General features: G+C 54.4%; 1 protein-coding gene across 3 annotated transcripts in view; it reads right to left on the reverse strand.

The window, feature by feature from the left end:
* Positions 1 to 1,637: 1,637 nt before the first annotated feature.
* Positions 1,638 to 25,679, reverse strand: part of CLIP2 (CAP-Gly domain containing linker protein 2) — a 78,009-nt gene continuing 53,967 nt past the window's right edge. For 2 of the 3 annotated variants that reach the window (XM_068566136.1, XM_068566137.1), the window contains exons 9-17: positions 20,183 to 20,287; positions 17,591 to 18,526; positions 15,255 to 15,312; positions 11,962 to 12,045; positions 10,835 to 10,991; positions 9,081 to 9,240; positions 7,168 to 7,359; positions 6,818 to 6,880; positions 1,638 to 3,722 (exon numbers count right to left, since the gene is read on the reverse strand). In XM_068566136.1, the coding sequence (XP_068422237.1) occupies positions 3,711 to 3,722; positions 6,818 to 6,880; positions 7,168 to 7,359; positions 9,081 to 9,240; positions 10,835 to 10,991; positions 11,962 to 12,045; positions 15,255 to 15,312; positions 17,591 to 18,526; positions 20,183 to 20,287 (1,767 nt within the window). In that variant the 3' untranslated portion in view covers positions 1,638 to 3,710. The remainder of the gene's footprint in view (positions 3,723 to 6,817; positions 6,881 to 7,167; positions 7,360 to 9,080; positions 9,241 to 10,834; positions 10,992 to 11,961; positions 12,046 to 15,254; positions 15,313 to 17,590; positions 18,527 to 20,182; positions 20,288 to 25,679) is intronic. The other variant, XM_068566138.1, reaches the window with a different exon arrangement.

Genomic DNA, 25,679 nt, shown 5'->3' on the forward strand with positions numbered 1-25,679 from the left:
CCAGGTCTTTGACTTTGCACACACCTCCCTGAGTCCCCACCGCTGGGCTTCCTGCCTCCCAGGCTTTGAGCCCCTGTGAGAAGGACTCTCTGTGGCAGGCTGTTGTCACCACTTCACCCCTGGCGGACGGCCGCCCTCATCCCTCCTTCAGGTGTCCTCCTTTCATCCCGCACCTCCTGGATGCCAAGCCCTGAACAGATAAGAACTCAGGAAGCTCCTTCCATGAGATTCAAGCCCTCCTTCTCCATCTGGCCTCAGGTCGCATGCACCCTCAGCCCCGCGGCTGTAAGGGCCAGAGACACCAGGCCCCTGGCCCTCCCCTTGACAGTCCCTGCCTGCCCACACTTCCTTCCTCCCTGCCCCCGCCCCCAGCAACCTCTCCTTCACGGCAGCTAACACAGGGTTACGTCGACTGCTGGCCTGGGAGCCATGAGCGGGTGGGGGGGGTCTCTCTCTTCTCCGACCACGAGCCCCCAGCGTGGAGTTCCCACCGAAGGTTAAACTGGTCCCGGAAACGCTTTACCTCGGGGAGGGTGACCCACTAAGCGCCATCGCCTGGTGGGTGACTGGCCTAACACGGTGCCTTGGGTAAAACGGAAAAAAAACCCCAATAAGTCACAGCGGTGTTTGGTAAGCCTCAGAGGAAAGGATCTTTGCAGAAGCTCTCTGAATTTCAGAATACTGGGCTGATGAGTTCTGGAAAGATAGAGACCATTGATATTTGAGGTGGCAGAAACCTAAGAATTGGCTGCTGTTTCAATCTATCCCAGATCTGTCCCCACCTCCAGACCTACTGTGCACCCCCCTCTCCATCCTGGCTGTGCCCCAGGAGCTGATCTCTACGGCCTCCAATAGGCTCCCTTGCCTTGGCTTCTGCTTGTGTCCAGCCAATGGGAGGGGCTGGCAAGAGCGGCGGGGGGTGGGGGGGTAGTAGAGACCCTCATAGGTTTCCTTTGCCCTGTCCACACCTGCGCACACAGCCCCTCCTTAAACTCTTATTCCCCCTCGCACGGTCCCACTGCTTCCTCCAGGACTCTGCTGATACAGTGCCTGAGAGAGAGCACAAAGCTTCTGGGTACATTCAGCTGTTAACCTCGAGAGCCTTGTTCAGTCTCCATGGGGGCGGGGGGGAGGACCCTCAACTGCACAGCCTGCAGAATGACCATAAAGCTTGCAAAACGTTGACCATTTGATCCATGACATCTTGCTGCAGGAGACAGGATTAGCTCACTGAAGTCTTAAGTGCTCTCACCGAACGCATCAAATTTGTGTTAGCTGATCCATCACTATTTTGTACATACTATTTTGTATTTTCCATTGTTCCTTGTGGGCCCACTTATACCTCCAACAGATTCAAATCCAGCCCCCCAGACCTCTCTGGCAACCTTGCCTGGCCTCCGCTGCTGCCCCCCCCATCTCTGGTTCTCTGCCTGTTCTTGCTGAGCTCCCTCTCCTCGGACATGGCAGCCACACCAGGCCCTCTGAGGCTCTCATCAGCCATTCACACCTGAGTAAGAATTAGCTGGCAGTCCACCAGGCACAGGATCAAGACACACTCCTGGCACCAGTGTGCCAGTGAGCTGAGAGAGGATGGGGGAGCCCAGGGAACCCACAGAGAGAAGCAGAAACTGCAGGGGTCCTGGACCTCAGTCACAAGGTTTATTGTCTCGAGCACGGACTCGCCACACTTCAACAATTCCACTTTGGGGAAGGGAAGGGTGCGGGAGGACTTGGGGAGGGGGCATGGTTGAGCGCACACTGGGCAGGCGCAGACGCTCACAGGGAAAGCGCTTGCCACCTGCCAGCCCGCCCTGGGGGCTCAGCCCCTCCCAGTGTGGGCTTTTGGCTGTTAGTAGACTAATCTCCAGTGGGCAGGGCGGCTGCCTGATTTTGCTGGAAAGAGTAGAATTTGACTCTGGGTTAAGCCACTACAGCGTTGCTTCTAGACCGTTGTTAATAAAACCGCATGCAAGAGCTACCGAAAGCCAACGGGGAGAGGGGAGGGGGCCGATGGGACTAACTGGCCACCCCCAGGATGGGCTGCTTTGGGGCAGGGACGTGAACACCACCCACCTGTACCCAGGAGCACTCAGAGGCTACCTGGGCTGCTGCCAGGGCACCAACTGCATACCTGTCCTGGTGCAATTCAGGAACGCTGTGATGGGCCATCAGACCCCCCCCCTCTAGCCCCTAGTGGGAGAGGCCCCTGTGAGCACTCACCCTGAGCTGGGGGAGGAGGGGCAGGCCCTCCACGGAGACGCCGCAGGGTACAAGGCAGTCACCCGTGGGCCCTCCAGCTCTAAAAGTGGGGGCTTTGGGCAGACGCTGTCTTTTCCCACCACGCATGAGGCTGGAGTAACTTGGCAGGGCTTGAGAGGAAGCGGGGCAGGCGGGGAGATTTTTTCTTGTCCCAATCATCCTCGGGCTCCTTTCTTGGCTACAGAAGACAGGGCTTAAAAAGCCCAAGGCAGATGCCTTGTACCACTGAAAGGGGGCTGTTGGGATGTGTGCTCCTGTGCGTGTGTGGCCACGCCCCCTTGAAGGCTCACCCATGTGTACCCGGCTGTGTATGTGCACAGTGAGGTCGCAGGAGCATTTGCAACTTGTGCGGTCACGGCCCTGCCAGGCCTGGGGCTTGGTCCTAGAACCCGAGGGTGAGCGTCCACAGGTCTGAGTGTGGCTGACTGCCAAAGTCCCACCTACGCGGCACGTGTGCACGCGTGACCCCTCTGAGTGTGTGTGTGCCAAGGGTCAGTGGGTGTATATGTCGGGGTCTGCATGGGTGAATCTGCAGGTGGCAGGCCCGGTTTCGGAACATCAAGTCAACCAGGGGACAGCATATTACTGACCAGTCAAAACATACCCAGAGCCCTAGTCCTGGGCCCCCCTGGGGCCACCCTGCCCCACCTCCAAGCCAGGTCACTGGGGGTAGGGGGTGCAGGAAGGAGAGGGGCTTCCAGACTTTCCTAGTACTGTGGCTCCTGGCCTTGGTGACTACCCTCCGGCCAGCAGCTCGGAGCTGTGTGTGCGTTGGGGTCAGGGTGGGAATGAAGGGCCTCGCCTCCCAGCACTTTGAACCTGGGGCCTCACTGGGCAGACGGGCTGAAGGGAACTTGTACCACTGCATGAAAGAGGCTCAGTGTGTGGGGACAAGAAGCCCTGGGGACTGCCTTGGCCTGGAAGCAGAAAAGGGGGTCCCCCACCTGGCTCCTAAGGGTTGGACTTCCCTCCTTGGTGCCTGAAGGAGAGGCTGGAGCCCTCCTCTGGCCCCTTCCCGGGACAATGGCTCTGGGGTCCGAGAGGGACCCAGGAGAAGAAGGGGAAGAAAGGGAGGGCAGGGACGTGCCCAGAGGGCCAAGATGGTCCTCAGGGCAGCTCCTTCTGGGGAGGGGGCCTGGCCGGATCACCTCGGCCTCCCCAAACCAACTCCAGAAACTGCCGGGGTGTCCATGGTGTCCAGGGCGTCCAGGCTGAAGGTCCCGGGGGCCAGGCCGGGGCTGTACCGCCTTCTGTGGAAGGTCGTGCTTGAGGAAGCCTCCTGGTCCGGCAGGGGGGTCGGGGTGGGGGATTGTCCGCGGCGGTGGGTACGTTATTGTTACACTGTCTCTTCTCCAAAGCGACAGTCCTGGCCCCTGCCTGGAGGTGGCGCCGCTGGGGCAGCCTGGAGGGGCTCTGGTGTGGACTGGGCAGTTCCACAGTGTCCCTCAGGGTCAGTGCTTGTCCTGGAGAGAGAAAGGGCTTGGTCAGCAAGTGTCTCAGTGGGCATAGGGACAAGTGGCAGAGGGGGTGGGGTGGGGCTGGGGGAGGAGACCCACCTGGGCCATGTAAAGGGTACAGCATGTGCAAAGTCCCTGAGGAAGGAGCAGTCTCTTTGCTGTGTGTTTGGGGCATGGTGAGACAGGAGGCAGGGTGGGAGCAGTTTATGAGAATTGAGGGGAAGAGGCGAGAGCAGGTGGGTTTTACAGACAGCTCTGAGGGCCTGCACGGAGGCTGGATCCGAGGAAAGGAAAACTGGTGCTGAGACCCCAAGCCTCAGTTTTCGCGTCTGTAAACCAGGATGACCCCCATGTGCCTTGCAGGACAAAGCCGCACAAGGTCTGGACATCAACTCCCAGGGTGCCTGGTACAGGCAGCTCCTCTGCAGACACAACCCCACCGCGTCCCACTACAGCTCCGTGCCTCCACCCTGCTCTCAGGTCCTGTGCAGGGTCCCCTCCTCCCCGCACCCATCTCTCTCTCTGCTTCTCACCCACAGGGCCAGGCCCTCGGCAGATGCTGTGGCCAGGGTTCTCCTGTCTCTACATGAGCGCCTGCGGCCGTGGCCCCACTGGCCAAGTTGGAAGGACAAGCCTTCCTTCCTGTGCTCCAGCCTCACTGGCCCAAAGGTCACACAGCGAGCCAGGGACAGAGCCTAATCGGGCTAGCACCTGGGCCCCAGGTGGGCTCTCTAACACTGTGGGTGAATACCAGTGGCTAACTATGGGGTGGAGACCACCAGGCACCCGCTTAAAACACAACACAGCAAAGACATTCCCAGCAAGGGAGTCAGGCCCATGAAGTTTCAGGAAACAAATTTTCCACCCACAATTTTACAAAACATAGACTTTACAAAGACTGCTTAAGGAAGAGAGAAAATATTCAGTGAAAGAAACCAAGAGGTGAAATTGAATATAGAGCACGCTACCTACGCCATTAAAATAATTTAGGGAATTCCCTGGCGGTCCAGGTGTTAGGACTCCGTGCTTCCACTGCAGGGGGCCCAGGTTTGATCCCTGGTGGAGGAACTAAGATCCCACAGGCTGCGCGGCGTGTCCAAAAAAATAATAATAATACAATACAATACAGTACAATAATTTATGTGTTACTTTGCAACCATCACAGTAAAGACCAGCTCAGGCAAGATTCATGAACGGATGATGAATCCAGGGGACATTTGGGTGAGGAGCAGAGGATTCACAAGGTCTTCCGGGGTCTCCGCTGAATGCTCGTTAGGAAAGAACCAGCAACTATACAGCGGAGGAGTCAGACAACACCTTGACCAGGTGATCAAGATTCACATGAGGAATGAAGGGCAGATGGACATCACACACCGCAGTCGTGATGCCCGGAGAAGAACATGGCACTGACTGTGTATTCCAGCCTCAATCGTAGAACCTGGCTCTAATCAGCAGGAGCCATCAGACAAACCCCAAAGGAGGAATCTTCTATTAAAAAAGGAAGGAGGACTGTATTTCAAAAATGTCAATGTCGGGACTTCCCTGGTGGTGCAGTGGTTAAGATTCCACCTGCCAATGCAGGGGACACGGGTTCGAGCCCTGGTCTGGGAAGATTCCACCTGCCAATGCAGGCGACACGGGTTCGAGCCCTGGTCTGGGAAGATCCCACATGCCGTGGAGTGACTAGGCCCGTGAGCCACAATTGCTGAGCCTGCACGTCTGGAGCCTGTGCTCCCAACAAGAGAGGCCGCGATAGTGAGAGGCCCGTGCACCGCGATGAAGAGTGGCCCCCACTTGCCGCAACTAGAGAAAGCCCTCGCACAGAAACGAAGACCCAACACAGCCATAAATAAATAAAATTAAAAAAAAAAAAAACTATTAAAAAAAAAAAGTTAATGTGTACACACATCTGCAGACATATACATACACACATAACAATTCTCGTTATTTGCAGGAGTTCTGTTCTACAGAATCACACAGATGCTGAATCAGCAAATACTGAACCATCGCTCCCAGTGGAAATACAAAGTTCCTGCGAACCTCTGGTCTGACATTTTCGTTGATTGATCAGTATGTAACCATGTTTCATGTGTGCTTCTGTTTAAAGACACCTCACTGAATATATATTGTTGACTCATTAATAACGAACTCAAGGCCAGCAGCACCATAACTCATGGCTGAATGAAGCTTCTCTAAAGTACTTTCTGGAAGGCACATTGCAGCCTTCTTGCACTTAGGAACACTAGACAGCTCTTCAGCAAGACTATTGGGGACCATTTTAAATGGCGGAAGTCACCAAGAAAAAAGCATGAAAATGTGAAAACCTTGTCACTAAATAGACCGTGAAAAGGACACTTGTTTGCAGAATGAGCTAAACAAGAAGGCAGCATGGTGTTCTGTATGAGCTCAGCTGGGAACATGCATGTCCGGTGATTAAATTTTTTCTCCACTCTGCACGGGTGTCCACGAATGACCAGGAAAGTGCCATGAGTATTGACTTTGGGGTTACAAATAAACGTTACCAAGTAGGTAAGTCTGCAAATACGGAATAGTGAGGATTGACTGTACATGCATACACATACACACACGCACATGCTTAGCAAAGTTCAGGAAGGACATCACTTAAAAATGTTAACCTTGGTCATCTCTGGGTAGAAGGGCTACTGGTAAGTATTTTTTTTTTTTGGCTTCACTGCGTGTCTTGTGGGATCTCAGTTCCCCAAGCAGGGATTGAACCCAGGCCCATGGCAGGGAAAGCACGGAGTCTTAACCACTGGACTGCCAGGGAATTCCCAGTATTTTCTTCTTTATATATTTTTAATTTTTTTCCCCAAAAGTTGCCCAGTAGGCATGTATTACTTTATAATAAAAGGTTCTTTTTTTTTTTGAAAGAGAAACAAGGTTAAAAGAGCAGGATGGCAATTGAATCAAGTTTGACTACATTGGCCCCACTCTGTGAGCAACCCTATTGTAAAGCCTCTTGCACAACGTATCTTTGTATTTTTGGTGGCTTTTCAAAGTTTCTTCTCCAGAGAAGTCGGCCTGTACAGGAGGGCCGTGGGAGTGGCAGAGTATCTCCCCGGGGCCAGGGTGCCCCTTACCTCTTGTATTTGGGCCTTGTCTTGCTGGTGGATGCCATTTGCAGAACCGGAATTGCCGGTGGCCTGTAAGAGTCGAGGGCAAGATGCTGAGCGAGGTTCACCAGGCAGCATTTCCTGGTTTGTCCACTAGATGGCGAGGTCTTCCCAACAGGACCATCTCAGGATCCAAACTCTGAGCAGAGCCCATCAGAATAGGGGTCCCAGGACCCACCCTAGGAAACACCGGCTCTCAGGGCATCTCCGCCCTTAGTCTGAGCTCCTCAGGATAAAGCCATGTACCCCTTGGGCTGGGACTCCCAGGGCGCAGGGCGGAGTCTCTCCCCTCAGGACCTGGCTGAGACCCAGCTCACCTGGGACTTCTCGGGGCAGCTCCTCATAGCCTCCATGAGCCTCTCCACCTGCTGAGCCTGGTCCAGCGCATCCCGCAGGGCATCCTCTGTGCTCATCAGCTGGTGCTGCAGCCGCAGGAGCTCCGGTGACGAGGACGAGGACGGCTCAATGAGGGAGTAGCGCCTCTGATCCGACAGGGACTTCTCTTTGTCCTGGAAGCAGCAGGAGAGAGGAAGAGCGTGTGCACGCGTGTACATGCTGCAGGAGGGTGGTCTCTCCTTTAGGCCAGCAACTCACCTGTCCCACCTCATCTCTGGGTCAGGCCTGAGAATCACCAGGATGCCCCTCGGGCCTCCCTCCCTCACCTAAGGGTCCTCTCCGAAGCACCTTCCTTGGCCCCGCCCTCAATTCCCAGGCTCTGTCAGATGCTCCATGTTCTTCAGGCCCCGAAACCCAGGACCCCTCCTCCCCCTCTTTCCTTCTTGCACCCCCCCCCGACTCCCTCCACACTGTTTATGCGGGTCCCCCCTCTTCACCTCTAGACCTACCTACAGCCTCATCCCCGAACCTCTCCTCAGAACCCTGCCCTGCCCCAACAGGACAGCCCTTCCCTTCCCTTCCAAGTGCTCCGCAGCTGACCGCGCCCACCGTGGTACCTGGAGATGCACCTGCCTTGTGGGCAGACCAGCCTCCTCACTCCCACACGAAGCTTCCCTGCACTGCCCTCCCCGGGCCGGTGCTTCCAGGGCCCTTCTGCTCTGCTCTGACCCTCTCCCCAAACCTCCCTCCCCACCCAGACCTTCCTCACTCCAGGAGGTTTTCTAACAACCAAGCCCGTCCCTAGTTCTCCCAGGGGGGGCAGCTCCGTGGCACTGAGGACAGCGCAGGGGGACACGGGAGAGGCTCTCCCTAGGGGAAGGGGCAGCCAGGCACGTGTAAGTTTGACCAGCTTGTGGCCCATGGAGACAGTCAGCGCAGCTCTGCCCCCTCCACGCGGCTCTGGGAAAGCCTTGGAATCAGAGCTCCCAAATCCACACCAGCCTCGGGGCCTTGGCTTCTGAGTTATACCCAGGCTCACAGCACCCCGAGGACCACAGAGGGCTTTGTAACCAACCCCCTGCTGGCCAGACCTGCCAGGACTGAAAGGCCGCAGGGCGGCTGGGCCCGGTGGTCCCCACACACACAGTTGGGTGCAGCCAGAGTGATACCCTTCTCCCTTAACCCTGTAGGCCCAGGGCTGCTTCCTTGGCTGCAGGCCCCTCTCGTCCTTCCATCTCCTCCAGCGTGGCTGAGCCTGTGTGGCCGGGTGGGAGGCCAGCGGGGGGCTTTGGAGCAGATTCCCCTGACAGCAGTCCTGTCCTCCCAGACCCTATCTTGTCAACGCTCTGGACTTGACCAGGCCCAGGAACCGGCCACAGGCTCGTCCTGAATGCTGACCACAGGGGGATGGAGTGGGATGGTTCCGTCCTGTGCTACCAGCATCACTCGCCTACCCCACCCCCACCTCTGGAGACTGCTCAGTCAGGCCCCTGTTCCCCTCTCCTTCCTGAGATGGATGCATGAATCGCCACTGTCGGACCCTGGACAAGGAGCTGGTTTCTGGTTGATTACTCCTCTGGATGGTGAGCTCACCACCTGATGGTAGCCCGTCCCACCTCTGGATTGGTGAGATTCTTAGGAAGTCTTCCTCTGCACTGCATCACCCAGACGGACACACAGCCGGCCACAATATCTACAAAAGGGGCCGCCCACGGCCCCTCCACCAGGTACCTTGCTGACCCTGCCTGTGGTTCTAGGGGATTTTGAACGCTCCCTGTGACTTGGCTATCCCTGGGGTGGCTCCAGGAGGTCATCAGTCTCCATGGCTGACAGCAGAGAGCCCCAGCCCCTCCCTGGTGTCCGCCATCCCCAGGCCGCCCCCTTCCCCACGTACCAGCCCGGTCAGCTGTTCCCGCAGGCCCCGGATGTCATCCTTGAGTTTCTGCTCCTTGATCCGCCACTCGGCCTTGTGGACCTCACGGCTCAGGTCCCTCTCAGGCCCCGGGGAGTGGCGATTGGCCTCCAGAAGCAACACGCGCAGTTCGTTCAGGCTCCTGGAGGGGGTGGGGGGCACACACAACACCTGCACTCAGATGGGCCCCTCCCCTCCCGCGCTCCGCAATTTGCCAAGTGCCTGGAGACTGGCCACCCTGAGGGGGGGACGCTGGCTACTAAGACAGCATCTGTGCCAGGAGGGGCCAGAGAGGAAATACAAGGCCTGAAACCATCTAACCACAACCCGAGAGGGGCCAGGATTCGGGGATGGTACAGTCAAGAGGACTTAGCCTTTCTTAGAATGATTTTGAAGTTTTTTTTAAAAAAGAGAATATTTGGAAGTTTGGGATTAGCAGATGCAAACTATTATATAGAGAATATATAAATAAACAACAAGGTCCTACTGTAGAGCACAGGGAACTATATTCAATATCCTGTGATAAACCATAATGGAAAAGAATATGAAAAAGAATGTATATGCATGTATAACTGAATCACTTGGCTGTACAGCAGAAATTAACACAACATTGTAAATCAACTATACTTCAATAAAATAAATTTTAAAAAGAGAATATAGTATTTAATTAAATACTATATTTAGTATTTAATACTATATTTAGTATTTAATTAGTTTAATTAAAAACGAAATAATAGAGAAGTAGAAATATGTTGTTACATATGAAACTTACATAATGTTATAAATCAATGTTATCTCAAATTTAAAAATAATAATAAAGTTAAATTAAAAAAACAAAACATTTATCCAAGAGAGCTCATGTGGCAAGACATTTTAAATGCCTGATGTCAAATAAGTTTTATTTCCTATGTCAACTCTTAATCAACTGGCAGTAGCTGCCTGGAGTACTGTGGTGAGAATGATTCTGGGCTTTGCAGAAAAAGAGTGCAGTGACCAAGTAGCAATGTCTTCCATGGGCACGGCACGGGAGAAAAGGACACACACCTTCTAAGCTCTTTCCTTTGCTTGCATCTACTATAGAGGAGGGGAAAACTCCCTCTCTAGGTGGCCATGGGTAGTTGAGAACAAAGTGGAAGTCTGCTGGCACTGACCCTTTCCCTTTCCTCCTTCTTCCTGCTAGCAATGATGGCTCCTGATGGCTGGAGCTTCAGCAGCCACCTTGCAACCACGAGGGAGAGTCTAACAGAACCCAAGAGAACAAAGGTGTTGGCACTGATATCTTGAGCCACTGAACCAAATGCCAGCTACAGCTACCTCCAGATTTCTTGTTATGTGAGGAAAATAAATCTCTACTTGTTAATCTGCTGATCTCCCACTCCCATCCTAAGTACCACAGAAGCATGGAGGAGCTCACGGTGGCCTACATCAGTCAAGAAGAGCTTCAAGGAAGAGGTGGTGGGAATCCTCAATAATTTTTAAGAGTTTCAAGGAGTCCCTGGGCCCAAGATGCTTGGGAACCACTAACCTTTCCTATAAGCTCTGCTTGGAGAACTGTGTTAAGAAGGATTCTGAGGCTTCATCGGAGCTTAGCAGTGCACAGTATGGTGATCATCAGTGATGCCAGCCATCTGTCCACCGGGTCTATCCCTGCCCCGCCCCTGGAGAAGACTGGCTAATATTAACTGGGTGGAGTGAGGGTCAGGCAGGTCTGACCACACAGCCCACGGCTGACTCACCGCTCCTTCCTGAGCAGCTCCTGGCTGATGAGGACCAGCTGGCCCGAGGCATCATGGGTCTTCCGGGACATGGCCTCCAGCTCCACCTCCAAGCGCCGCTTCTCCTTCTGGAGGGTGTCCACCTTCTTCTCTCCCGACCTGCACTTGCTCTCCAGTGCTGAGGGCCAGCCGGCAGGGCAAGGAGGGAGAGCATTGGGATCACCGTGGGAATCTATCCCACCTGGGGACCAAGGCCCGGGCAGGGAGCAGGTTTCCCAGGGGTCACAGGGACACACGCCACTGGGTGGGCCTCTCTCGTCCTGTAGGGCCAGGCAGCGAGGGGCCGAGAAGAGCTACTACGAAAAGCAGACCAAAGCTCCCACACAGTAGCCGGGCCCTCTGGTGTCAGGAAAGCAGTCCACCCTTCCCGAGACAGGGCCCGGGCATTTACACTGTTGCCTGGACAAGGAAAAGCTAACACTTCACCTTGGCCCCGGAGGAATCTGAGGTCAACTGACCTTTGTCGGGACCAATTATGCCACGTGAACGTGATGGGAACTGGATAGGAGTGGGGGTGGGAACCATTTCCCAGGATGGGGGCCGTCTCATGGACACCACCAATGGCATTCTGGCGGACAAGAAGCAGGGCCAGTTTGTCACCAAGTCACAAATTCCAGACCCCCCCGTCTCTCCCCAGTCTCCCCTCTGGCCTCATTCTCCCTGTGCCTTGCTTTTTGCTGTGGCCAAAGTCCTTCCCCCTGATTCTGAAATCCTGGTATTTCTTCTTCTAGGGGCTGGTGCACAAATACTGTATCAAAAGGTAGAGAGACTGAAACCCAAGGGTCTTCAAGCCCAGAAAGTGAGGACTCATGATGCAATGTCAGAACACAAAGAACACAGACCTGGCTCTGAGGAGAGAAGCTGGCTGGGGTCCCCAATTATATTATGGACCGAGTGTGGGCTACTGCTCCCCATTCACTGCTGTCCAGGTGGAAGCCCAGTGCATGTGAACTGGGCCAGGCCGCCTTCTCCTCAAGGTGGAGTGGGGGAGGGCACCCTGACGCAGTACCACCCACCCCCTGCTGGACTGGCACACGGCACGGCCCAAAGAAAGCTCCCCGCATCTGCCTTGAAGGAGGGAGACTTACCACTTACTTGGGCCCTGAGCATCTCGGTCTGGGATGTTAAGGCTGTCACCTCTTTGTCCCTCTTGTTCAGCTTGTCCTGCAGGCCTGGGGTGAAGGGAGAGATGAGCGGCCATCAATACTCCAGGGCCAACACTGCGGTCCAGTGGGTGACGGGGTGGCCCTTCCATCAAAACCCTAAAATGGGGTCACACTTGGCCTCAAGAGTCCAAGTTCTTCCTCATTCCAGTGGTCCCTCTGGGTAACCCACCCTGAAGAAGAGGCACCGATACTGTGTGGTCTTGGGCAACTTAACTCTCAGAGTCTCAGTTTCCTCAAGTGAAGAATGGGGATAGTAATGGTGCCCATGTCACTTGGCCATGTGCATTCAATACTGGACAGCCTCAGAACAGTCATGAAAAAGATTCATGGAAAGTGCTAGAAAGGTATTAACTTTCTGTAAGTTAATTTATAAATTTGACATGATACCAATAAAAATACCAGCCAGATTGTAATTTTTGTGGAACTAGATAAACTGATTCTAAAATCACTTGGAAAAAATAAGCAAGACTAGCCAAGAGAGTCTGGCAAAAAACTTCTTCAAAGAGTTAAACACACAATTACTACATGACTTAACAATTCCGCTCCTAAGTATACACCACAAAGAGCTGAAAACAGGTACTCAACAAGTACCTGCACATGCGGCACTATTCACAATAGCCAAAAGGTGGAAGCAACCCAAATGTCCATCGACAGGTGAATGGATAAGCAAAATGTGGTGATGCAAACGATGCAATATTACTCAGCCATAAACAGGAATGAAACACTGACATGTGCTATAGCACAGATGAATCTTGAATATATTATGCTAAGTGAAATAAACCAGACATAAAAGGCCACATATTGTATGGTTCTTTCTATATGAAACATCAAGAATGGGCAAATCCACAGAGACAGAAAGCAGATTAGTAGTTGTCAGCAGCTGCAGTGAGGGGAAAATAGACAGTGACTGATAATGCATATGGGGCTTCCTTTTGGAGTGATGAAAATGTTTTGGAACTAGATAGAGGAGTGGTTGCACAACATTGTGAATGTATTAATGCCCCTGAATTGTCTGCTTTGAAATGGTTAATTTTATTTTAAGTTAATTTTGTCTCGATTAAAAACAAAAAAATGGCTGAGAGTATTTTGGAAAAGCAGAGCAGGAAGACTAGCCCTGCCAGTAATTGAAATATAAACAAAGCTTCAAAACACTGTAGAAATGGCACACGAAGAGACAGACAAGTCATTGGAAAGGAATCGAAAGTCTAGAAATAGAGCCAATTACCTGATGGAATTTAAAGATGGTAAATTTGGTTAATTCAAATCAGTGGAGGCAGGAGATGAGGCTTTCAAAAATGGTACTGGCAGGGCTTCCCTGGTGGCGCAATGGTTGAGAATCTGCCTGCCAAGGCAGGGGACACGGGTTCGAGCCCTGGTCTGGGAAGATCCCATGTGCCGCGGAGCGGCTGGGCCCGTGAGCCACAATTACTGAGCCTGCGCGTCTGGAGCCTGTGCTCCGCAACAAGAGAGGCCGCGATCGTGAGAGGCCCGCGCACCGCGATGAAGAGTGGCCCTCACTCGCCGCAACTAGAGAAAGCCCTCGCACAGAAACGAAGACCCAACACAGCCAAAAAAAAAAAAAAAAAAAAAAAATGGTACTGGCGTAAGTGGGTACTCTTGGGAAAAAAATAAAAATGGATCCTTACCTCACACCTTATAGAAGGGAGAATTCTAGATGGATCAGAGATTTAAACATAGAAAATGGAACTTAAAAGGTACTAGAGGCGGGCTTCCCTGGTGGCGCAGCGGTTGAGAGTCTGCCTGCAAATGCAGGGGACACGGGTTCGAGCCCTGGTCCGGGAAGATCCCACATGCCACGGAGCAACTAGGCCCGTGAGCCACAATTACTGAGCCTGCGTGTCTGGAGCCTGTGCTCCACAACAAGAAAGGCCGCGATAGTGAGAGGCCCGCGCACCGCGATGAAGAGTGGCCCCCGCTTGCCGCAACTAGAGGGAGCCCTTGCACAGAAACGAAGACCCAACACAGCCATAAGTAAATAAATAAATAAATAAAATTTAAAAAAAAAAAAAAAAAGGTACTAGAGGAAACCACGGAATACATTAAAAAAATAATAAACCCAGGATCCCAGAAAGAAAAAACTGATTTTTAAAAATCTGCACGGCAACCACCACCCAAAAAAGAGTCAAAAGACAAACCACAAATGGGGCGAAAATGTTTGCAAAGTCATAGATAAGTAGTTTCTAAAAATCAACAAAAAGATCAATAACCCAACAGGGAAAAAAATGGGCAAAGGATGCAAGGAGAAATGGCAATGGAGTGTCACTCACAGTAAGAGAAAGGCAAGTTGAAGCTACATCGGGTAACATCTTTTACAGTTGATATTGGCAAAGATCAAAGAGTTTGATGAAATATTTTGTTGGTGAAGCTTGTGGGGAAACATACTTTCAACCAGAGCCGATGGGAGTTAAAATGAGTTGAGCCTTGGGAATTCCCTGGCAGTCCAGTGGTTAGGACTCTGCGCTTTCACTGCTGAGGGCCCGGGTTGAGCTTAATGGAGGGCAAGGTAATTTCCTGCAGCAGGGTTTGTAACAGACAAAAACTGGAAACAACCTGTGATCCACCAGCTAAATACACGATGGTAGTTCCACATGATGGAATATTCTGCACCATATAAAAGAATGTAGTGACAGGGAGCAGTCTCCAAGATACATTATTAAATGGGAAAAAAGCAGTAAGGGGCCCGAAGGAGTTCCCTCGTGGTCTAGTGGTTAGGATTCCACACTTTCACTGCCATGGCCTGGGTTCAATCCCTGCTCAGGGAACTGAGATCCCGCAAGCCGCAGGGCGTGGCCAAAAAAAAAAGTAAGGGGCCCGAACAGTGTGGGAGGTGTGGCACCACCTGTGTTACCTCTGTGCTTGTACGTGCATAAACCATCTCTGGAAAAGAGACATGAGTTGTCCAACACTGTGCCTTTGTGGAGGGAACTAGGGGATAGAGGATGCTTCACCATACGCCCTTTGAACTATCTGAAGTTTATACCTATTTTAAAAATAACAAAACCAAACATACAATCAGGTTCTCAATAAACTGAGCCTCCGCCCTCCTCACCTGGTGGGTGAGTGGCTGGTGCACACAGTAGGCGGCTCTCACCAAACGGCAGATGATGCAAAACAAAGCGGGACCCAGCTCAGAGGCAGAACCGACCAGCCTTTCCCCATAGCCCCGCATCTCATCCGGCCCAGCGGCCACTCACCCTCCACAGTCTCCTTCATCCTCATCTTCTCCCCTGAAATGTCGTTGGACTCAATCATCTGAAAGGAGAGCCTGGTAAGGGGGACACTCGCCTCCCCCTCCCGGCCCTCAGCCCCAGCCAGCCCACCTCTCCCCAATTCAAGGAGACTTTCAGGGACTCGAGGAAACAGGGGGCACAGATGTCCTTGGGCTGGCTTCCCTGACAAGAGGACCCCTCTGCTCCCAGGGCCCGGGAAGGCTGTTTATGTAGCTTCCACGTGATCACCTCCTACCCTTTCCTTCGTGCAAACGCCTGTTATATTAAACAGATGTCTCCTTCCCTGGGATGCCTACAGAGATTGGTCCTGGGACTCTGTGTCCACCATCATCCAGAGGCAAGACTCCCGGCCTTGGTTTCCCATCCATAAAGCAAGAATTGACCGCCATGGGGCAGCGTGTGCAGGGCACGCACCGGGGTCGGCTCCCGGAGGGACTTCAAGAAATGCTACTTCTTTTCTAACACGTCTTTTAAAAAAAATAAATCCAGAAGCCGAAGAAGAAAAGATCAACCAAGGAAAAAAAAAAAATCTGCGTGGTAAAACATCAACAGGCTCCTTGCTGCCTTTTGGTAGAAGTTTCTGGCCTTCTGCCCAAGCTGGCTGTCCCCTGAGCCTGCAGTTTGCCAGATTCCAGCACTGCATATCAGGGCAGCACAGAGCTGAGCAGGCAGTCACCTCCATCCACCTGCCCCTCATACTCCTGCTTATACATCCCAAGCCCTGCTTTCGTCTCAGTCTGTTGTGATTAACTAAGCTTCCTAGATCTTTACTTACACACACTGCAAGGAAAATGAGGCACACACTAAAATTTTTCCAAATTCCCATATTACTACATGAGGCCAAAAATTGAGTTGTCCCTGGACTTAAACCTTTGAATCTGGGAGGCATGTGGGTCCAGACCAAGTCCCCACGTGTGTGGAAATCAAGAGATGGGCATTCCTGAGATCACCACCCACTCCTTGGCTTGAGGTCTGTGACTGAGGGGCAGCAGGCCATCCTGTGGAACCACAGCAGCCCCAAACCTCCCCTGCTAAGGAGTCCAGGTCCTGGGGTCCCAGGCCTGACCCTCCTTGCCTGAGCAGCCAATCAGGTCATGTGTACACAGCTAACCTGAGGATCTTCCTCTTCTCTCTGCCCAGCATCCTGGGAGAGCACTTGCTGGTCCCTCCCTGGCAGAAGGGGGCAGAAAGGCTGATGCAGTGGGACCTCAAGGTGTGACACGGGCAGAGCTCCTTTTACAAAAAAGGCACCCCCTGTACGTGGAACTCCTGAATACTTGTTGCTCAATCGTTAAATTCTGGTTTAAGTTTACAAAGGGAACCAGAAGCTCAGGAACCCCCATGGCTAATAAAAAGGCAACGATCTTGCTGCTAGCTGTCCTATCGTGTAAGATTTGACTTTGTCATCCCGGGCACCCTCTGCTGGCCCTTAGGCAGTGGGGCAGGACACAAGCTCTGCCACTGATGGACAAGAAAACCTGGGAAAGGTACTCTGCCTCGGAATCTCAGTTTGCTCATCTATGAAACGAAGCCTATATGGACATTGAAGGAGTCCAGGTGAGATAGGGCATCATAGGGCCTGCACCAGGTGTGGTGCCCAGAGCCACTCATAAGGCCCTTCCTGCCCCCGCTGGAGCACATGCCCAGGCTACCCGGGGTCTTGGCCTCCCCAGCATGCTCAGCTGGGACTTCTAGATTTGGAGCAAAGCTGATCCCAATGGCAGCAGCCTCTCCAGGGTCCCGCTAGCCTTCCACAGCCCACTCCAGGGACCACCCCACTCTCGGGAAAGCGGCTGCTGAACTGTTGCTCAGTCTCATCAGGACTAGCAGGTAGGGGTCCGCCCTCGGGTCCCCTAGGTCGGTGCTCGCATTGGAGATGGGCAGGGTTTGCCCTCCACATCTCTGCCAGCCCAGTGCCAGAGCATCTGGTACTGGTGCCTTGTGGAGGCCCAGGAGCCTGCACAGGCGGACGTGTCTGGGGACTGGGAAGAAGGCTGTTCCCTGTGCCTAGATACACATCTCTCCAGGCCTGGCCTGTGGGGACCCAGCCAGGTCAGCTCAGACCGCCGCGGGGCCCCACGGTCACCCGGGCCTGCTGCCCTTCTAACGGAAGGACCTCCTCCTCCGAGCCAGGTGCCCTCCGATCTCACACGGCGTGCTCCTGGGGGCAACGAGAACGCTTCCCTCGACTGGAAATAAAAGGTCAGTAGATGCCTAGACCCTCCCCAGCCAGGCCCTCGAGCCTGGACCGCTGCCGTCCGCGGTCCCCGCACAGCCAGGCAGGAGGGGTGGCCGCCTACGTTGGTGTGCTGGGCCGAACACAGGGACTCGACAGCCTGGAGTCTGTTTTCAGTGGCCAGAAGCTTCTCCCGCAGCCGCTCGGCCTCCTGCTTGCCCTGGGCCTCCGAGCGCTGCAGCAGCTCGTAGTCTAGCATCTTCTGCTCGGCCAGGGAGATCTGCTCCTTGAGGAATGCAATGGCCTGCGCCTGGGCCCGGTACTCCACGTCCAGCTTCTCCAGCTCGCGCACCCGCAGCTCGGCGCCGCTGCCCTGGTCCCGGGCCTCCTGCAGCTCCAGCCGGTGCTGGCCGGCCTGCGCCTCCAGCTGGGCCCGCCAGTGTTGCTGCAGCCCGGCCAGCTCCTCCTGGGCCTCTTGCAGCTTCTGCCGCAGGCCCTCTTTCTCCTTCACGTGCATGGCCGTCTCAAGGTCGTGCTTGGCCCGCAAGTTGCCCAGCTCCAGCTGGTGCTCCATCTTGATGCCCTCCATCACGGCCTTCAGCTCCCCGATCTCCTTCTGCTGGGCACCCGGGCTCGAGTTCAGGGTGGCCTTGAGGTCCTCCAGGGACTTCTGGTGGTCCAGGGCCAGCGAGTCCAGCTTGGACTTCCAGTTGTCCATGAGCCCCATGTTCTCGCTGGTGGCCTGCTGGACCTTGGCCTTGAGGTCCGCCACCTCCTGCGCGTACTTCTCGTTGGCCGCCCGCAGCTTCTCCACCTCCGCCTGGTAGGCCCTCAGCGCCTTCTCGTACTTGTCCCTCAACATGCCACTCTCCCTCTGGTGCTCCTTGCTGGCGGACAGCAGCCGCTCCCGCAGCCGCAGGGTCTCGGCGGCCTCGGGGTGGTCGGCGGGCGGCGGGCCGCAGCGTAGCAGGCACTGCTGCAGCTCCTCGATCTCCCCGCGCCGCAGGCTCAGCTCCTCCTCCAGCTGCAGCACCCGCGACTTCTCGGCCACCGTGGTCAGCTACCGGGAGAGAGGGAGACCGGGGTCAGCGGGCCGGCTGCAGGGCATGGGGGAAGGTCATGAGAAGGGAAGGACGCCCCGCTCCACCTGAGCGCCGCCCTGCCCACCGCAGCTCCCAGGGAGGCTTCCCCTGGCTTGTGTCCCAGTGACTCGGGGACTCCCTGGTCCCCGCTGCTCTAGGCGGTTTGGCAGAAATCGGTGGCTAAAGGAAACCATCTATTTGAGGTTATGGTTTTCTTCAAGTTCATGTTATTTTTAAAGGGCAGGCACAACAGAGGGAATTTCGCACTATCCTGCTCTAGAAAAGTTCCAGCCGGAATGAGTTGATTCACAGAAAGGCCTTTTGGAGGGGGTGGCCAAAGAAGGGTCCGGTTTAATGTTTAATGTAGAAAAAAAAAAAAAAAAAGAATGCTCCCAGACCCTCCTTCTGATGGAAAACTCTGAGATCAGAGGCTCCATCCGCCAAAAACCTACTTCGACCGTGTCAGTGATCACAGATTTGGGTGCAATATATTTGAAAGTTTTAAATCTTTTACAAGCTTAAGAAATTTGTTTCTGAAGGTGACCTTTAGTTCAATAAACCTGCTTTTGTTTTTCTAATCAGGTTGAACCCTAGAGGAAGATGCCTTGGTGTGGAGGGCTCCAGCCTGTCAACCGCGACTGGGTCGGTTTCTTCAAGCAGACTCTGTGTACATGCATATGTACTGCACACGCAGTCACCTGGCAATGGCCAGTGTGTCGACAGGGACCCGTGTGTGTCTCCAGACGCTCACGGGCACACACATGCTCACTCGTGTACTGAGGCCGACCTGCAGAAACCAATGGTCACCCACCCTTCACCCACAGTCCGTGTACGGTGGTTTTCCCCAATCTCTGCTCTGTGGCTGCTTAACTCCATGGCCGGGGGAACTGCACCTGGGCTGTCGGCTGGGCTGACCAGCTGTTTGGATGTGTGCCTGCACGGGGGCCCAGCCCCCGGGGCACGCATGGTGGGCGTGGAGGGGCTAGCAGGGTCTGGAGACTGGACTCAGAACCATGCCCTGGGAATCAGGGGGGACTTCACTCCCACGCAGAGCTTTCCCTGGCCTAGGAACCACTCACACCCTGGGGCTGACACAGAGTCTCATGCCCTGGGGACACCCCACTCCCTCAAAGGCCCACCACGGCCCCAGCCCCAGGTCCTTCAGGTTGGCCCCTCATGCCATTCTATTTAAGACCCTCCAGGCTAAAGAAACCTGGATCCACAGTCTCCCAACCTCTGCCTTCCCCAGCCTGGGGAGAAGGGAGGCATGGATAGGTTGGCCACAGCAGGGGCAGAACATTCCCAAGAGCCCCCGATTTCTGAACATGACAAAGCATGGTCATGGCAATGCAGTGGCGGGGGGGCGGGGGGAGGCTCTCACAGAACATTCCCAGCCAGTGGGACCACGAGCTGGGGAGCAAAGTCCCAGAGAGCCAAGACCCCCTCCTCTCCACAAGCATCACATGGCCACGGAGCATAAAAGCACGTTCCTAAACCTCCCTAGAAGGGGCGCAAAAGGAAAAAAAAAAAAAAGTGAGGAGAGCGGCCAGAGAGAGAGAAAATAATAAAAACAGGGAAGCTGAAGGGGGCGTCAGCAGGCGAAGGCGCTGGTGGCAAGAGGTGGCGGCAGTTACCCTGTTGTCGGCTAATTCTCGGAGCAGCCGCTCGGCCTGCGCCTTCTCCAGTAGCAGGTTTTTCTCCAGCTCGCCAATGCGCGCGTGCTCCAGCTGCGTCTGGGTCTGGTCCACCCGGGGCGGGTGGCGAGGTGGGGACAGGAGAGAGGGGCACAGGGACAGGAAGCCAGAGAAAGAGAGAAAAAGAGAGAGAGAGGCAGGTCATCTTCTGTGCACAAGACAGGAGAGCAGGTCAAGGAAAGAGAGGAGGTCTGGGGAGGCGGGGCGGGGTGGGCCTGCTGCCCGCCCCTCACTGTGTCCCAGCTGGGTTCGTTTAAGGGCAGAGCACAGACTGCAGCAACCCTGCCCAAGCCGGCCCCTGGAAGGGGCCACAATGGGCACCCGGATCCCTTCTGTCACCCCCAGGTGGCCCTTCCCCTTGCAGCTCCGGGGGGAGGAGGCAAAGCCTACTCCCCCCGCCCCATCGGGGAGCCTAGGGCTGTTTCTCATTTTAGGCACAGAATCCTGCACACAGGAAGCCCCCGTATATGACCCCAGGATTCCTGGCCCCCAGGCCTGTCTTAAAGGTCAAAGAACCGACTGAATGGGAGGTTTTCAAATATACCCACACCAACAGGATTCTCCCGGCCAGGCCTCCTTAGTGGAGGCTGGGCTATGCCTCCCACCGCCCTGCCCCAAACCCGGCCCCAGCACTGCCCACTCCCCAGGCCCCGCCGAGGACGCCTGGTCTCCCGAAAGCACAAGAGCACTTTTGTCCCCGCTTCACAACACCCGCTTCACACACTAACAAAGCCCGACATTCTCAGGGCATCCAGACTGGCATTTGGATTTCCCGTAACAGATCTGCGAGGGCAGCAGGAGGCTGAAGGCCCAGGGCATCCAGAGGGGTCTGGACACCAGGTTCTCCATAGGGAGAAGCCAGGGTCCTCTGTCTGCAGCCTCCCGCTCATCCCGTCATCACCAAGGAGAGACGAGGTGAAAGCAAATCTGAGCGGCAGTTCAGGAGAGGCAGGGCTTAGCACCGTAGCATACTGTGTAAAAACCAAGAATACACCCGGGCAAGGGCAATGGTGACAGTGTAGACTCACAGTATTGTCCCAGAAATACTCGTGCAATTCATCAAGAGCTATAGAGACTTTTATGTCCTCTGGCCCATGATCTTATTCCTGTGAATTTTCCTAAAGGAACAAATGCCTCTTCTCTCTCTCTCCCCAAGAGGGCAGCATGCCCCAGTGCTAAAAAACAGCCCTGCTCTGTCTCTTCCAGAAAATTACAGGCTGAAGATGGTGCCTCAACCCCAGCCTTGCAGGGGCCATGTCACCCCGCTCCTCTCCTCTGATGATAGGCACAGCAATCCTGCCCGGGACCCATGCTAGACAGAGTCTGATCACAGATACCATACCTGTGGCCCCAAGGGCAAGAAAAGCCTCCAGCTTCACAATTTCACGGGCAACTTCATTTGGTAGCCCCTACAAAAGGACCCTTCACTGTCACTTTCAGAACTCCCAGCCTCCTGGTCCATGGGGGCACGGGAGAACCCAGAGGAGCTGCTTCAGGTAAATTCACCCATGGGAGCTTGGGGCGGGGGGAGAGCCCCTGAAGCCTAGATTTTAGGTGAGATGGACGACCTGGGCTTCAACCTGCTCCAGGGATGCTGCCCAAGGCGTGAGCGGTGGGAGCTGCCACGCTTACACGCTGACACTCAGGGCAGTGTAAGGGAGGATGCAATTTCTGTCTCACGTGCCAACTTTAGAACCCAAGCCCCGCCCCCCTCCCACACACACACACGGGGTATCTCGGTTATCTCCCTATCTCGCAGCGGCCACTCCAGGGGGAAAACCTCAGGCTCAGAATCATCCAGCAACTTAGGTCAGCAGGAGGCCTAAACCTCAGACTTCCAGGTTCTAGAACCAGGGTCTCCCCACTCCCAAACCAGCCTGACTCCACGGAGAGGAGACATAGACTTCCAGCAGCAACACGGAGCAGTGACAGAAGCTCCTGAAGCGGGGGACTCCCTGTGTCCCTGCCCCCCGTCCAAATCCCAGAAGCTCGGTGAAGCCTGGTCTGAGCCCTTGACCTACAGCTTTCCCCCTTCTCCTTGCATGCACGGTGTCTACCCTACTCCAAAGCACAAAGTTACTGCCTTGGGACGCCCCTCGGGTAACAGAAGGCTGCTATTATTAATTGGGGAGGAGTTTCCCCAACTGCACCAGTGGCTCCTGAAGGTCAGAGGCACGTCGCCCCTCTTAATCTCCCTCCAGGCCTTGAGCTGCACAGCCAGTTCTCAACAAATAGCTGATTCTGAGTTCTGGCTCTTCCCCTTACAATGGGTGTTCCCATGCCAAGGAAAAATAACACCGAGGTGCTATTTAATTCACAAAACACTAACACAAAACCCCCGGATGATAAAACAACAGCAAAACCCCAATATCTTCAAGTCTAAGGTAGCCACCTGACATCCCCACCAGGGGGGCAGCAGGGAGTGGCACACGTTTTCATGAGGCAACATGTTGCCACGCCCATTCAAGAACCACAAAACATGTCCCCAGCCTGTTTTCCAGAAGCATCTCACCATGCTGTGCCCTGCTCTGGCATCGGGGACAGGAAAGAGCACAAGACAGACAGGGGCCCCCCCAAGGGGCTTACATCCTGGGGAGGGATGCAAACAATATATGACCAGTGAGGATCATTTCAGACTGTGACTTGGCCTAGGAACAGAGCAAGAAGGATGAGGCAAAAGCAAGGAGGCAGAGAAGGCCTCTCTGAGAAATACAATTTAAGGGGAGACCTGCAGGAAAAGCAGGAACCGGCTGACCAGGGCAGGGGTGGAGGAGAAACGAGTGTTTCAGGCAGAGGAACCAGCACGTGCAGAAGCTCAGACAGAGCGTGGGGTGTTCTAGCTCAGACAGGAGCCCCACATACCTGGAGCAGGGCTGGGTCCCCAGGGTCGTCCCTGGGCTACAGAGCCCGGCTTTTATCTAGAGTAGCGTCACCAGATGTGTGAGCAGGGAAGGGGCAGGATCTGATTTATGTTTTCAAGAGATCCGGTCATATGATGTCTGCAGTGTGCTTCAGAATAACCTGAGAGAGGGCTGTGGATGGCGGTGAAACAGGAGCGGTCAGGAGTTGATCATCGTTGAAGCTGGGCGATGGGTAAATGGAAGTGCATCATACCATCCTCTCTACTTATGTTAAAAATTTTTCCAACGTTAAAACATTTTGAAGATTCTTTTTGAAGGCATCTGGCTTCAGTGTGGAACAAGAGAGGAAACAGAGGGGCCAAACAGAGGGGTAACTTGTCTCAGGTCACCCACTGTGACCTGGTCCAGGAAGGTGGCAGTGGGGATGAAGACAATTTTGGAGGCAAGGTCAAGTGGGTTTCTGATGGAAGGATGAGGGAAAGAGAAGGTTCAAGATGAATTTTAGCTGCGGGGCCTGAGCAACCGTGTGGATTGTGGGGATAATTACTGAGATGGGAAGGATAAGGGGGGCACGGGGTGAAGGGGAGGCAGGAACAAATGGAGAGACCTGTTTGGGACACGTTACATGTGGGGGGTGCTGTCCTGGGCTGAAGAGCATCTCCCCAAATTTCATGTCCACCTGGAACCTCAGAATGTGACCTCGTTTTGAATAGGGTCTTTGCACATGTAAGTAGTTACGATGAAGTCATACTGGGTTAAGGTGGGTCTGATGACTAGTGTCCTTATAAGAAGGTCACGTGAAGAGACACAGGAACACACAGGGAGGAAGGCCATGTGACAATAGAGGCAGTGATGCGGCGACAAGCCGAGGAAGACCAGTGGCTGCCAGCCATCCTACCAGAGCTGGGAGAGAGGCATGGAACTGACCCTGTCCACACCTTGATTTCAGACTTCTGGCCTCCAGCACTGTGAGAGCATAAATGTGTGCTGTTTGAAGCCACTGAATTGTGGTAGTTTTTTCCTGAAGCCCCAGGAACTATTACAAGTAGCTGTCACTTGCTCTTCCTGGTGCGGATGTCTGGTGGGTATACTGGCACGGAGCTCAGGGGAGGACCAAGGGAATCATGGGCTTATAAAGGGCATTTAATGCCACAGACTGGACGCTCTCAGGGAGAGTGTAGACTGAGACTGAGCCCCTGGACAGGCCAACATTCAAGGTCAGGAAGGAGGCGAGAGGTTGGAATGGGGCACCTTGGGTAGCTGGGGGAGTGAGCACAGGAGAAGGACAAGCAGAGAACTGGGGTGACATAGCTGGAGGGGGACCAGAAGCTCAAGGATGTATCCTGGGTTTTATTTTTGACTTTTAAGACGGGTGAGGATGAGAGGGACTTTTGCCTTCTGGTCGCCATGAATATAGTCACAATAAAAACAGCAGCAATGGGGCTCCACTGCCCTTGGACTGAATTAGCTGTCTGTCACTGTCTGTCCCACCCCCACGCCTCTCCCAGCCAGGGCTGATTGGATCTGGGCTGGACACCTGATCCAAAGCCAGCCAGCCCATTGGCTAGCCTGGGGCCAATCAGATTCTCCCAAGAGGACAGCTGGGAGACAGCGGGTGCTGGAGCCTGGGCGGAGGATCCAGGCGGATGGGTGTTGGGGAGAAGGGAGCAGATGTACCAAGAGACTTGCAGACACAGCGACAGACAGACAGACTGACTGACCATGAGTCATGAGAAGAGGGAGGCCCCTCAGTGGGGGAGAATAGGCTACATTTCTGCTGCTGTTCCTCCTTCCGGTTCCCTGAACTGCCTGCCACTGGGGCTGTGAGACTTCCCTGCAGCCTTTCAGTAACCCCCGGATGACTGGAGTTAGCAGGAGGGGTCTCTGTTCTTTGCAACCCAGAAGCCCCCCCCCCAGCCTCTGCAGGAGGGCCTGCTAAACATAACCACATGACCTGCCCCCTTGGCGAAGACGGAAACTTACACTGGAACACCCTGATACCAGGCTGGGGTTCCTACACCAGGCTGTGCCCCAGCATCCATCCTTTAAGTTCAGGTGGCAAAACCTGCCCCAACAGGGGCAGCTGTCAGTGACCCTAGATCACACGTGTCCCTCCCCGAGCCATGGTCATCCAGGGACAGGACAGCCATATGCACAATTTTGCTGGACGTTGGAAGGCATAGGGGTCTTAACACGGCTTTTTCACAAAATCAGAAACCGTAATTTCCCACTGGAGCTCAGGCATGATCTGGTGCAGTGATTCCCAAAGCACGGTCCCCAGACCAGCATCACCTGGCAACTTGTTAGAAACGCAGATTCTCGGGGCCCACCCAGACCTACCGAACGGCCACTCAGGCCAGGGCCCAGCATTTCGTGTCTGAACACACCCTCTAGGTGATGAATTCTCAAGTTTGAGAATCACTGACCTAGTTCAACCTCCTCATTTTACAGAGGAGCAAACACGAGGCCCAGGGAAAGGAAGAGGCTGCCCAAGGCCAGTTAGGGCCAGGACCAGAGTGTGGAGGATGACTGAACTGACTGCCCCCTGCCCCATCTGATGATTCTGGGAGTCCTTG

The sequence above is a fragment of the Eschrichtius robustus genome, chromosome 16, assembly GCF_028021215.1.
Source record: "Eschrichtius robustus isolate mEscRob2 chromosome 16, mEscRob2.pri, whole genome shotgun sequence".
Classification (NCBI taxonomy): domain Eukaryota; kingdom Metazoa; phylum Chordata; class Mammalia; order Artiodactyla; family Eschrichtiidae; genus Eschrichtius; species Eschrichtius robustus.